A 14,101-nucleotide genomic window follows, 5' to 3' on the forward strand; every position below is an offset into this window, starting at 1 on the left:
GCTACAAAGGAAAAGCTGCGCTTCTAAAATACCGAGCGAAGACATGGAAGCCCTGTGAGAGAGATCGCGGTCTCCTACCCTGCCTCTGTCACCGGCGTGCCCACACCAGGCGCAGTAACTGCCAGCTGCTTCACGTTAACATCAAAGTATTATTTTTGACCAAAACAGCTTCACGTTAACATCAAAGTATTATTTTTGACCAAAACAGCTTAAGATCCCAAATCCAAAAGAAAGGGTTTTTGGGTTTTTTTTAATATTTCATTTATTTATTTGACAGAGATCACAAGCAGGCAGAGAGAGAGAGGGAAGCAGGCTCCCCGCTGAGCAGAGAGCCCGATGTGGGGCTCGATCCCAGGACCCCGAGATCATGACCTGAGCTGAAGGCAGAGGCTTTAACCCCGAGCCACGCAGGCGCCCCCAAAAGAAAGTGTCTTTAATAGCTCTTAACTTCTCCACGTCAGTCTCTAATAGGTTTAGAAAAGAATTCATAATTAGCTGCTGATGGACCCTGTCTTTGGAAGATGTGCAACAGAGCACCACCAAGTGGACAGTTTATGACAACAGAAACAGCTTCTGCCCTAGCTCCAGAGGCCAGTGTCAGCGGGCCTGGGCTCTCTCTGAAACCTGTGGGTGAGGATCCTTCTCTGGCTCCTCCGGCTTTCAGCAGCCTGGATCTTCCAGGATTCCCATCAGCCTCCACGGTCACTGGGCTTGCTCCCAGTCTCCTCACATCAGCTTCCCTGTGCACAGCTGTCTCTGGGTCCAAATGTACCCTTCCGCAAGGACACCAGTCATCCTGGATCAGGACCCATCCTAAAGATCTCATGTTCACTTAATCAGCCTGTCCACAGTGTAAGTTCAGAAAGTGGAAAAATGAGAATACTTCAGGGTTCATTAAAAGGGGGGGCTTTAGTTAAAGAGCCTAAGTGCATTTCAGATCCTTCTACACACTAGACGCCAGTGGAACAACACCTTAATTAATCGTAATTGTGTTTTAAACAAACCAAAGGGGGGAGAGGAAAAGAGTTGGAACCAGAACATGGAAATAGCATTTTTTTTTCCCCATGCTGCCAAAATTCTGCTCCCCAAACCGCTCTTCTTCTACCTTAAAGGCCACTGGAGTTTTCTTCTATAAGACGAAGATCACATGTGACTAACAGGAATCCGCTCTGTGCTGGCATTGCCAATGGACTTGGCAGCACCTGTGTCACCGCCGGCAGCATCTGAAGGTGGGAGCTCCTTGGGCTCCCTGTAAAGTCCCAGGGGAAAGGGGCAGGCTTTGTCCTTTGTGTGTCTCGATCTTACCTAGCAGTGCTTGACAGATGCTGGGCACATAGTGAACACCTCCCTAACGGACTTAGAAACTACGTTCACTGAACACTTGAAAATAAATGCCGTCACAAACAACTAAGATCGATCTTGCTGAAGTCAAGAGATCTGCTAACGTATTTCTCAAACCAGAGAGACGGGAAATGTTTCCGTTGATTGGCACATGAACGCCCAGTTAAAGACGGTGTCAGAGTGATACGTTCCAACACCGTCGCTGCTGTCTCCACCGTGGCTACCATCCCCCTCCTCTGTGCCCCTCGGGCCTACCCTCCACCACGCTCTGTGTTCCAGGAGTACGCTGTCTCCCAGGCTTTCAGCCTCCTCTTCAGTTGGGACAGTGACAGTCTCCACAGGGACCGGGGTCAGAGACCTGCTAGGACACCCGCTTCTCTGCGCCATTCCTGCCGACCTTCCAGCCGCAGTAACCACCTTCTGGGGGAGGGACCTGCCTTCGTGTGTACCGGCAGCTCTCGGGGCAGTCCTGGCACCGCAGTCCTCTAGTTGCCAGGGGTGACCCTCGTGCGTCTCCCCCAAACCCTGCCCACACCTGTGTGCCCTCACTACATTACACTTCTGGTGGCCCCTTTTGTTCTCGCCGAACATTGGGCAGGAGACACTCTGATATTAGAGACTTGGGTCACTAGAAACTTTGGGTCATTATTTGATTTTAAAAATCTCTTTTATTTAAAGACTTTATTTTTACGTCATCTCTACACCCAGCGTGGGGCTCAAACTCACACCCCCGTATCGCGAGTCCCCGCTCCACCGACGGGGCCAGCCAGGTGCCCCTGTAACCCCTTCTCGCCATCTCCTCTCCCATCGGACTGGCGCTCTCTCTCCTTCCCGTGCCCAGGGACCAGAACGCCTCGTTCTCTGAGCTGAAACAGAGGCTCCCTCTTCGCATTAACACCAGACTCTTGGGAAATTAATCTCGAAACACCCACCAACACTTTAGAGACCGCGCAGTACACTGGCCTTCAAACCCGCTGCTGACAACGTAAGAGAGCCTAAAGGACACGTATGTTCTACAAACACTTTTTCCATTTTACGAGGTTTCCCGAACTTTTCCAAACTTACAGAACATCGCATGAGTAAAAATAATACAGACAATACCCATATTCCTCTTACCCAGACGTATGTGTGGCAACACTTCACGTCTGCTCATCACTCCCCCCCCCACACACACACACTAAGGATAATGTCCTACACACCTACTCGGCCTGGTTGTCAACTTTAGAAAAATTAGTATTAATACCTCTAACTAATCTACCACTGACATTCAGATTCTGTCGAAAGACCCCAAACTGCCCTTTACAGTATTTTCTGCTTCCCGGCACCACCACCAGTCCAGGGGCAGGTATGGCCTTCAGTTTTACCTTCAGCCTCCTTTAATTCGGATCGTATGCACGGCCTGTCTTTATGACATCACGGTGTGTTTTCAACAACTTAAAAATCACGACCACATACGTGGAAGGGCTTCCACTTCCAGCTGCGACCGCGAGGCAGCACAGCAAACTTCCCTTGGGGAATCATCAGGAGAGCGGAATTTAAACCAACTAAGCCCTCTGGAGGCATGTGAGAGTTACTGAGCTACGGGGGCCCTCGGGCCAGCACCCAGGAGCCGGAACAGGCCCTGCGGCACAGGAGCCCCGCCTCCCACCCCTTTCCTGCCAGGGACCTTGGCATATTCCAAAGCAGCACAGGCAACAAGGCAGCAAAGCTGGACAGAGAAGTCAGCAGTGCACGGAGCTGGGAAATGAAAATAAGCTACAGAGCGGTTCGATAGCCAGGACTTGGGGTGGGCCGCAGTCCCAGAACAGACGGAAGCATAGAGAAGTGCACTGAGGTCAGAGCCACCTTCTTCTTCCAGGCACTCAGCAACACGTCAGCAGCACACAAACGCTGCAGAGGTGGACAGACAGTGCAGGGGAGGGGGGATGACTCGTTAGAGAAATTACTACCATCCAAAGCCTCCACAAGTGTTCACTTTTTAAAAATCTGTTAATCAATAAAAAAATTACCGAGATTACCAAGAGGGAAAGTAGACACTACAAGCAGACCAGGAGGTGACCCAGTCAATGGAGTTGCCAGATCCAGAGCTTTAAAATAACTGTGGTTAATGTTCCGGCAAAAGACAAGAAGAGAATTCCATTGGGAAGCTGGAATAAAACACAACCAAGTAAAAAATCAGTATTAAAAACTAGTAAGGGGGTGCCTGAGTGGCTCAGCGGGTTAAGCTTCTGCCTTCAGCTCACGTCATGATCTCAGGGTCCTAGGATCGAGCCTCACATCGGGCGCTCTGCTTGGCAGGGAGCCTGCTTCCCCCGCTCCCTCTGCTTGTTTCTCTGCCTGCTGGTGATCTCGCTCTCTCTCTCTCTGTGTCAAATAAATAAAATCTTTAAAAAAAAAAAAAAGAACAGCTAAAAAACTAGTAAGTACTGATAACAAACAATATGAAAACAAATAATAAAACTAACAAAAGAATTCAGAATCAAATCCGCACATGCCAGCCGCTTAGAACAAAACCAACCGTAGTACAGGACGGAAGGCTGTGTTTTCAGTAAATGGTGCTGGGCCAGTTGGCCACATGCGGCCACTGCCTGTTTCTTAAACAGACAAGGATGACGAGAGTCACATAATACTTCATCAGCAGAAGGTTCTACGCGACCATGCTGACATGTACAAATTTTAAATTACACAAAATAACTCTCTCCTGTTGCTAAAGAAAATCAGCCAGGTCTCTCCCCGTGTATCATGGCTGCACTGCTCCTTACTCATTACTGATGTTCCCGGAACAAAACAAGGCTGGTTCACAGTATTAGCACTTAAACACGTATTTAAATAAAAAGTTTTGAAAGGTTAAAACCAATGTTGCAGGGCAGGGTATGTGCTTTGGTGAGTGCTGTGAAGTGTGTAAACCTGGTGATTCACAGACCTGTACCCCTGGGGATAAAAATATATGTTTATAAAAAATAAAAAATTAAAAAAAAAAAAACTAATGTTGCAGATTTTAAAATATAAGAAACGAGACCATAATTTTCGCTTGGTGTCAACAGGAAATGGTACCTGATTCCATCCCCAGACTCTGGGGTGAGTGTCTGACACCTGCCGCTCAGATGTCCGCTTGTTGCTAAGTTATGTCACCCACCATCGCAGAGGCAGCATATGCGTTTACAAAGCATCTTACAGGACAGGCCAGTGGCTTTTCCACCACCTCTCTCCAAATGCACCTGGGTCAGTAGGACAGGTCGGGAGTTGTTGGACCCTGTGACTTCACTGTAAAACAAAAACATCTGACCCACTGGCTTCACACTTTCAGATCAGTTTCACTGAAAAGCATCATGATGCTGCAGAGTGAAATGTTGAAAACTTCACCATTTGCAATTCCTTATCTCTACGATTTGTGTCTTTTCCCTGTTACTTGAAAACCAAACCTAAAAATAGAAGTTGGACACTGAAGATGGTACTGCATCTGATTTCCAAAACCTGTAACATTATATTTTGTTTTCATCAGAACTCCTTCATTGTGCTGATCTTACAAGTAACGTTCTGACAGAATCTTCTAAATATGCCGAAAATGTAACTTCCCTCTATTTTACATATTGTACCACATATAAACAGGATTTTTTTTTTTTTCTAATAGGATTCTAGGGGCAGCTGAGTGGCTCAGTCGGTCAGAGTCCAACTCTTGATTCAGCTCAGGTCATGGCTTGAGGGCCATGAGACAGAGACCCATGATGGGCTCTGTGCTCGGCGGGGAGTCTGCTTGAGGTTCTCTCCCTCTGTCCCTCCCATGCTTACACACACTCTCTGTCTATAAATTAAGTAAGTCTTTCACACAGTATAATACCCTCTAGTTCCGTCCATGTCATCACAAATGGCAAGATTTCATTTCTTTTGATGGCTGCATAGTATTCCATTGTGTATATATATTCCTCTTTATCCACTCATCTGTGGATGGACACCTACGTTCTTTCCAGTTTGGCTATTGTGGACACTGCCTGATATGAGGAAGTGAAGATGCAATGTGGGGGGTTAGGGGGTAGGAAAAGAATAAATAAAACAAGATGGGATCAGGAGGGAGACAAACCATAAGAGATCCAGGGGGAGGGGGATAGGGAGAGGGGGGTGGGGTTATGGACATTGGGGAGGGTATGTGCTATGGTGAGTGCTGTGAAGTGTGTAAACCTGGCGACTCACAGACCTGTACCCCTGGGGCAAATAATACATTATATGTTAATTTAAAAATTTAAAAAAATAAAAATTTAAGAAAAGGGGAAAAAATAAACATGTCAATTTATAAGTAAAAAATATGTCGATAAGTTCTTTAAATTAAAAAAATAAAATAAGAAAGTCTTTAAAAAATAAGACTCTGGTTTAAGACACACGTTTTTCCCCATAAGCCAGCCATCGCACTACTGGGTATTTACCCCGAAGACACAAATGCAGTGATCCGAAGGGGCACGTGCACCCCAATGTTCACAGCAGCAGTGTCCACAAGACAAACTATGGAAAGAGCCCATGGCAAGATGTCCGTCCACGGATGAACGGATGGAGTACGTGTGGTGTATCTACACAGTGGAATACTCTGCGGCCACAAAAGAAATGAAATCTTGCCGTCTGCAAGGAGGTGGCTGGAACAGAGCGTACCATGCTGAGCGAGATAAGCCAATCAGGAAAGACAATTATCACATGATCTCCCTGATATGAGGAAGTTGAGAAACAAGACAGAGGATCCTAAGGGAAGAGAGGAAAAAAAGGAAACAAGATGAAACTAGAGAGGGAAACAAACCCTAGGAGACTCTATTTTTTTTTTTTTAAGATTTTATTATTTATTTGACAGAGAGCGCATGAGAGGAGAGAGGTCAGTGGGAGAAGCAGACTCCCCGCCGAGCAGGGAGCCCGATGTGGGGCTCGATTCCAGGACTCCAGGATCATGACCTGAGCCGAAGGCAGTCGATTAACCAACGGCACCACCCAGGCACCTGACAAACCCTAAGAGACTCTTAATCTCAGGAGACAACTGAGGGTTGCTGGAGGGGTGGTGGGTAGGGGACGGGGTGGCCAGACACTGGGGAGGGCATGTGCTATGGTGAGGGCTGGGAATGGTGTAAGATGATGAATCACAGACCTGTACCCCGGAGACAAATAATACATTATATGTTAATAAAAGTAAGTAAAATAAGTAGTAATAAAGATAAAACTTTTGACACACACTGACACAGTAATAACTCCGTCGTTGTTAGATGAACAGACGCGAGACGGTGAGACCACGGAGTGAGTTAACTTCTGCTGGTACGTCCAAGTCTCTGCTTCGCCGAGGTCACCTTACGGAGGCCTGAGGACCCACAGGTACCCCCATTCCACGCAGATAAGAAAGAACAAGAATTCGAACGAGGTCAGTCGCACTCCTAACCCTCTCTAACCGTTTTTCCGAACTCACGGAGCGGCGCGGTCCGGGCCGGAATGGCGCTGCTGGCTCAGGGCACTTTCTTCACTCGGTCCAGCAAGTGCTCAGGGGCCCCTCGGCCTGTGGGAGTCCTCCTCCCTGAGGGCACCCCCTGAGCCGCACACCACGCCACACGCTTCCCGCAGAGAGTCTCAGTGTAAGTCTCACTACCTTCTGAGGCAAACGGCCCCGGCCCCGCCTTACAGGCAGGGACACGTCCGAGAGTTCGGCCGAAGCAGTGTCCAGGCCACTCCGTATTTCCACGCGGAGCCCTGGCCTCGCCTCGCACCGAGACTAATCACTTCTTCGTGGGCCCGTCCGCGCCGCCCGCACAGCCATCATCCCGCGGTCAGAGGACGCCCAGGCCTCCCCCCGCGAGCATCTATCGTTAATTCCCCTCCCTTCCGCCCAAGTCCTCGCACTGTCCCTTCGCTCCGATACAGAAATCGTCTGCTGAGGACGACGTCTAGTCGCTACCTCAGCATCAGGTCCGCGGGGTAACTTCCACCTACTTCCACCTGCCTCTCGTCGCAAATTAAAGACAATAACCTACAATTATTTTGTCTTCCACGAACCGCGGACGTTTACTGACCCAGACTCCCCCATACCCCAATCCTTGCTCCACGTATCAAGCAGAAGGAAGAGCTCACAGGCCGGCAGGCAACCCCGCGGTCTCCGGGCTGGGACGTGCACACACGCCATGACCCCAGCCGAGAACACCCTCCTCTTACCCTCTAACAGAGCCCGCCTCGCTCCTCAACGCTCCCCTATCCCCGGAAGACCTCAGGAGCAGCAGGAGCTGCCCCAATCCAAATTCCACCGCATCCGCCCGGCTCCCTACAGGGAGTGACTACGCTGGAGCTGGAATTAAGTCCCGCTCACGGCTTGACACTCGTTTGTTGGTTGGACGTGGGGCCCGCAGGCCTGAGCCCAAGAAGCAACCACACCTACGCCCCAAACGAAGCTTCCCCTCGAGGCAGGCCGAGCTGCCCCGTCCTCGCTCCCCGCCCGCGCTCATTCCTCGCGGCGTCACCTCCTAGCTGACAAGTGCACACGGACTGTAGTGCGAAGGCAGCTCTGATCCTGGTCCAGGCCAAGAGCCCTCCTAGAGCAGACGGAGTGTCCAGCAGCTCCCGCTGCCGCCTTGTGGTCCCCGGGTGGCCTCTGAGGGAGCCATTCTCAAGGCCACGGCGCCCGTGACTGGTCTCAGAAGGCCCAGGTAAGAGTCGCCGAACCCAGTCCTTACAAAATGGAAAAGGACAGGATCTTTCTTCAGCTCACGTCACCCAAGCAGCAAAAATGCAGCCAAAACTGGGTAAAAGCTGCTCCAGGAGGACATCTTCTAGGCCGGGCCTAGGTGGCCACAGCACACCGGCCCCACGGGAACCAAGCAATTCAGAAGGAACAACGCGCAAGGAAAGGGGAAGCCCCTCCGGACCAAATACCCAGGCACAGAGAACGCGTGGGAGGCCAACGCGGGGCCCCGCCCCCCACGCCTGTCACCGGAGGACAGTGACATGACACTCTCAGAAGGACAGCACCGTATGCCGTAAGAACGCCCGGCGGGACCCACGGTTAGACCGAGCCTGTCTAGGCAGTCAGGCAAGCACTGAGTGCGCACTGAGGTTCAGTCCAGCAACACAGAGCCCTTCGAGCCGCCTACCGTTTGGTTCAGGTTCTTGGGTGGCAGTGCTTTCAGGGGAGCTGGTTTTCTTTTTTTTGTTTGTTTTTTGTCTTTATCCTAAAAGCGAGGAGAAGCCATGGAAGACACAAGCAGGGGAATGACATCACCAAAGAGCTACGAAAAGCCACACGGCGACAGGCTGAAAGTGACGGTGAGTGGACAAACAGGAGGCAGGGATGCAGCGACATGATGGGGGCCTGGGCTCGGTGGCCGCGGTGGCTGCGGTGGCCGCGGTGGCCGCGGGCTCGTGAATTCAGGATCCAGCCAGGAGGGGACGTGTGAGGACTTATGGAAAGAGAGGTGGGGGCAGGGGCGGAAGGGGAGTGAATAGTGAGGAGGGGTGGGCCATGAGGGGGATCCTAGGTCTCTAGGTGAAGCTTCTGCCCACCCAGGAACACCGAGGAAGCCCAGAGGTAGGGGAGAGCAGGGACAGCATGAGTCAGAGGTAGGACAGAGGAAACCTGTCCTGCAGTTTGTGGGGCTGGGCCAGCAGAGGTGTGAATCCAGCTGCCAAGTTACCAGGAAACGACGGTTCTCCCGAGAACACAGCCTGGCAGTAAAGGGTCACAGCGACCCCTATCAGGGACGGCTCATTTCTTACGCACAACAAGCCCATTCCATTCCGTCAATGTTGCTGTTTGGAATGACACCAGTAAAAAGGAAACCTCCCTCGGTCCCCTGCGGGGTCAAAGTCACTGGGACAAAGGGAAGCAGCCCCGCTTTCTCGCTAGCTGCACGACTTCAAACAAGGGACGTCCAGACACAATTTTCTACGTTGATCTAAACTTTGTAGCATTCAAAGAAACGAAGCCTGGGTCCACGGCAGTAGGACACGGTGATGGCCCCACGCACAGCCCTACTTCGCCTGCAGCCCAGCAGATCAATGTGGTTTAATGTGCGCTTCGCCTAAACTCGACCCTTTCCCCAAACCCACAACTCTAGCTTCTCGTTGGCAAGGTGCCCCCAGTTCCTCAGGGTGTGTCTCCCTCCGGTAAGGAACCAACGAACCTGGCCTGGCCGGACCAGGGCTGCTTCCTGACGGCTGCAGGCTGACGAGGACAAATGCTGAGAACTTGACACAAGGTGAGACCAGAAGAAATGCCAAGTAGGAGTGGGATACGGGGCCCTAACTGAGCCTGGCGGTTTGGGCCAAACCTAGGGCCAGAGATGAACCTGGGGGCCCTGGCACCAAGCTGGGAACGAAAACTGAGTGCCTGCAACCGCCCACGGAAGAGCCGTGGAGTGACGGGAAGGGCCCTAAGCCTGAACTTCAGGCATCTCCACTAGCCAAAAGGCTGCTGCAGAGGACGCACCCGCCAAGCAAACCATGACCAAAGGGCCAGAGGGCGGGAGAGAGGACGACCGGGCCTGGGGACCACGAGGAAAGAGCTCCTGAAGTCTCACGGACCTCGTCGGCACGGATCTGTTCGTGGCCCTTGCTCTCGTACACACAACTTTGATTTTGTGATCTCTGAAGACCGACTAAGGACGGACTCGTGCTAACCAACCCAGGAGACCCCGCTGTAGTTTCCAGAACGCCGGCTCACTAATTTGCAAAGAAGCCCAAGCACTCAGCACGCCAACATGCTCTGCTTCGAGTGCACATGGGTGACTAGCTGCTCTCAGGTCAGGGGGCTGAGCGTGAGCTCAAAACCAGGGGCTGGGAAGCCGGGGACCTGGAGCTATGACATAACAGGTGACCTACAGCATATCCCGCAGGGTCTCCATGGCAGAGAAAATCGCCGATGTTGACATCTGCGGGCAGGACGGCTTAGAGAGAGCAGCGCAGGGGCTGGTGAGGCACCCGGAGGCTAGCAACAGCCCTCCAGGAGGACGACGCGGAGAACACCTGTTACCAGAGCCCAGCGAGAGCGGAGACTCGCTGGAGGTCCTGGGGTGGGAGTCACGGCCTGGAGGGAGTAGGAGGAAGCACCCAACCTCTCTCTCCCTCCATGAGGCCGTCCACTTGCAAGCCCTGCTGGCGGCCAGCAAGGAGGTCAGAGGCAGGCTGTGTGCAGGAGCCCCCGTCCAGAGCACGCCACAGGGTAGCCCAGGGTGGATCTGGGGGCTCCAAAGAGAAGCTCAGCAGGACAGGGGACGTGGTGGCCGTGAGCACCCTCCCTTCTAACCGTGCCGGCTGCCGTCCTGACCAGGAGCATCTGCACAAACCAGAACTGTGTGCTGTTGGGTCCCGAGAGCGCTCTGCCCACGCCGGCGCTGGACACACACTCCGATCCCCAGAAACACGTCTGGAGAGCAGGCCAGGCCGGGGCGGCGTCCAGTGCAGGGGGCCGGACCAGCCTGAAGCGCCAAACACTGGCTCAGGGCCACTCACCGCGGTCCGGGAACCGCAGAACCGATCCCAGAATCTAAGAGCCTTGCAGCGGCTCCGGCGCCGCAGGCCAAACCTCAGACCCCGCGTGGACAAGGCCCGGCACTTCTGCACTTCAGTCAGTCCTAGAAGCGACCTGGCCGCCGGCGGGGCCCCTGGGTGGGGCCGTCACCCCTGCAGCTCCTGACTTCGGCTCGGGTCGTGCCCTCCGGGTTGGGGGGCTGAGCCCACGGGAGGCCTCAGGCCCAGCAGAGTCAGCCGGGGACTCTCCGCCTCTCTCTGAAGCCCAGAAATCTCACCCCCGAGCGACTGCCCTGTCCACTCGCCGCGGCGCAAGTGAACACGCGCCGGTCACCGACGCAGTTAACACCTCGCGCGGCGTGGTGGGGCGCGACCCCGCCCGCCCCGGCCCTGAGCGCTGGAGCGCAGCCGCGGGGAGTCCGCCGCGTCCGCACGGCCGGAGCAGAGGCCGGAGAGCAGGGCCCCGGCGGCGGGCGCCTCTCCCGCGCCAGCCCAGCGCCCGCGGCCCGCAGCCCCGCAGCCCCGCCGCCGCGGAGGACACTCACTCTTCTCGGCGATCTTCAGCCTCCGGAAGCTCTCCAGCACGTCCCCGCTCAGAATGCGGGGCAGGAAGTCCCGGATCTGCATCACTTCCGTCGTCAGCCGCTCCAGGTCCTTCTTGCGGACTTTAACGAACTCCTCTCGGGCCCCCGCGCGCTGGAAGACAGGCAGGTGTCCCCGCGGCCCGCCCCGCGCCCGCGCCCCGCACGCCCCGGAGGGAGCCGGCTGCGGCCCTTCGCCGGCACCGGGCCCCCCGACGGCCGAGTCGACGCCGGCCGCCCCGCGCCCAGCTCCCCGCACGAAGCCGCAGCTGCCCCCTCGGGCCGGCCCGCAGCGTCCTCCGCCCCCCGGGGTCGGGCCGCCAACAGGCTCGGGGGGCGCCGCGAACGGGCGCGAGCAGGCCGACGCCCGGGGCTCCCCCACCTTCCTCACCGGCAGCGGGGGCCACGGCGCGGGGACCTGGGCCCGAGGGCCGGGCTCCCTGCACACGTCCGGCCGTCGCGGCCCCGGCCCCAGCGGTCAGCGGCCCCGCCGGACCCCCGGCCCCCGCGCAGGGCCACCCCGCCACCGACCAGGCCCCGGGCCGCCGGGGCGCACCGCGCAAGCCCAAACGGGCGGCCGCCCGGCGCGGGAAGGCCGGGGGGGCGGGGGGCAGCCCGGGCCTCCTCACTGACCCGACAGGCCTCCTCAGCGCCGCCTGCCTCGCCCATGGCCGCCGCCGCCGCCTCGGCTCCGTGCGCCTGCGCCGCGCCCTCTGACCCTTCAGGCCGAAAGCGCGGGAACGCGACCACGCGCGGCCGAAAACGGAGCGCAGCGAGGGTCAAACCTCGCAGAGCGGCAGCGGCGTTCTCGGCTCCGCGGACGAGGGTTGCGGTGGCCGAGATCGCACGTGCGCTGTCCCGGCTCGCCCGGATTTTTTAAAGTCGTTAACTGCAAAGTAGAAGGACAGGGAGACCCGAGTGTAAGTGGCAAGTTAGGGAAGTCGAACCGGACCTGTCCTGCTTGGCAAGGGACGCTGCGCTCGGGGGCGGTGCTTTCGAGGGACCGTCCGCACACGGCGGGCGGCCACGCTCCCTCGCGGGGCTCTGAGCGACACTAGCGAGGCCCGAAGCTTTCGGACAGCGGGCTCCGCGTCTGCCCTGCATAGGGAGGGCGGTCCGGCCAGCTGGCGCCGCAGCTGAGACGCCCACCGCCAGCTGGAAGAGGCCACCTCGTCCATTCGCTTGCCCCCACGTGCCCGCCGAGTTTGCAAAGTAGGGTGCAGCCCGTGGATCAGGGGGACGGGGTGACTGCACAACTAAGACTTCGTCCGTTTCTGTAACTGGCCGGCAACAACAACGTCAGGGTCCCCTGCCCGTTGTCCAGGCCTGGGAACAGGCTCAACCACACTCTAAATCCCTACATCCATGTCGGGACCTGTACCAGCCCATCATCCCCTGCCTCTGTCCTTGTACCTGCCTCTGGCCCTGCTCCCCTGCACCGACCTGACGCTGACCCTGCCATTCCCTGCCCCGACACCTGACGCTGACCGTGTCCTGCCCTGCACCAAGATATTGACCCTGTCATCCCCTTCACCGAGATCTGGCCCTGTCCCTGCCATCCTCTGCACTGAGACCTGACCCTGACCCTGCCATCCCCTGCACAGAGACCTGACCCTGTCCCTGCCACCCCCACACAGAGACCTGACCCTGACCCTGCCATCCCCTGCACAGAGACCTGACCCTGACCCTGCCATCCCCTGCACAAGACCTGACCCTGTCCCTGCCACCCCCACACAGAGACCTGACCCTGACCCTGCCATCCCCTGCACAGAGACCTGACCCTGACCCTGCCATCCCCTGCACAGAGACCTGACCCTGACCCTGCCACCCCCGCACAGAGACCTGACCCTGACCCTGCCATCCCCGCACAGAGACCTGACCCTGACCCTGCCACCCCCGCACAGAGACCTGACCCTGACCCTGCCATCCCCGCACAGAGACCTGACCCTGACCCTGCCACCCCCGCACAGAGACCTGACCCTGACCCTGCCATCCCCTGCACAGAGACCTGACCCTGACCCTGCCATCCCCTGCACAGAGACCTGACCCTGACCCTGCCACCCCCCACACAGAGACCTGACCCTGACCCTGTCCCTGCCATCCTCTGCGAAGACCTGATGCTGACCCTGTTCCTGCCATCCCTGCACCAGGAGCTGACCCGGACTCTGCACTGGGTCCTGCCCTGCCCCTCACCCCCGTCGCCGGACTTGTCCCCGCCCTGGACCAGCCCCGGGACCTGGACACTGGGGACGCTGGAAGGCGCTGCCTCGACGGCAGCAGAGGCTCAGACCTGGCCGCCAGCAGGGCGACCCCTCCGTGGGGCTGTCCTCAGCATCCCGCCAAAACCCCAAGGACCGCGTCCTTCTGGGTCTGCCCCGCGCAGAGGCGGCTCCTCGTTAAGGGCTCGCCGCCGCGTCTCCCGCGGGGAGCGCCCCATCGGACGGAGCCCTCGGGAGCGGGCTTCAAGACTCGAGACCCCCGAGACGGTCTTCCGTCTCCGCCGGCAACGCGGACGCAGGCTAGCCGCGCCGCTGAACGCCCGGAGCTGCGGCGACCCGCGCGCCCCCGAGGCCGGAGGACGCCCCCCGAACCCCGCTGGGCAGCTCGGCCCGCCGCCAGGGTCCGCGCGCTCGGCCTCGGAACGCGCCGCGAGCGCGCGCGGCGGGCGCCTTTGTGACGCCATCAGCCCGCGACGCCGCCGCCGC

General features: G+C 56.8%; 1 protein-coding gene across 13 annotated transcripts in view; it reads right to left on the reverse strand.

The window, feature by feature from the left end:
• The window catches only part of HSF2BP (heat shock transcription factor 2 binding protein), a 103,708-nt gene extending 89,654 nt beyond the window's left edge, over nt 1-14,054 (reverse strand). For 3 of the 13 annotated variants that reach the window (XR_009351258.1, XM_059164860.1, XM_059164855.1), the window contains exons 1-3: nt 13,633-14,052; nt 12,030-12,285; nt 11,361-11,511 (exon numbers count right to left, since the gene is read on the reverse strand). Coding sequence is in view for 11 of the 13 variants with exons in the window: in XM_059164860.1 (XP_059020843.1) it covers nt 11,361-11,511; nt 12,030-12,065 (187 nt within the window). In the remaining 2 variants the exon portion in view is untranslated. Of the gene's footprint in view, nt 1-11,360; nt 11,512-12,029; nt 12,286-13,589; nt 13,609-13,632 lie in introns of those variants that run through there. The other 10 variants (XR_009351257.1, XM_059164863.1, XM_059164859.1 and 7 more) reach the window with 8 other exon arrangements.
• Nucleotides 14,055-14,101: the final 47 nt, after the last annotated feature.

Source organism: Mustela lutreola, chromosome 2, assembly GCF_030435805.1.
Source record: "Mustela lutreola isolate mMusLut2 chromosome 2, mMusLut2.pri, whole genome shotgun sequence".
Lineage (NCBI taxonomy): Eukaryota > Metazoa > Chordata > Mammalia > Carnivora > Mustelidae > Mustela > Mustela lutreola.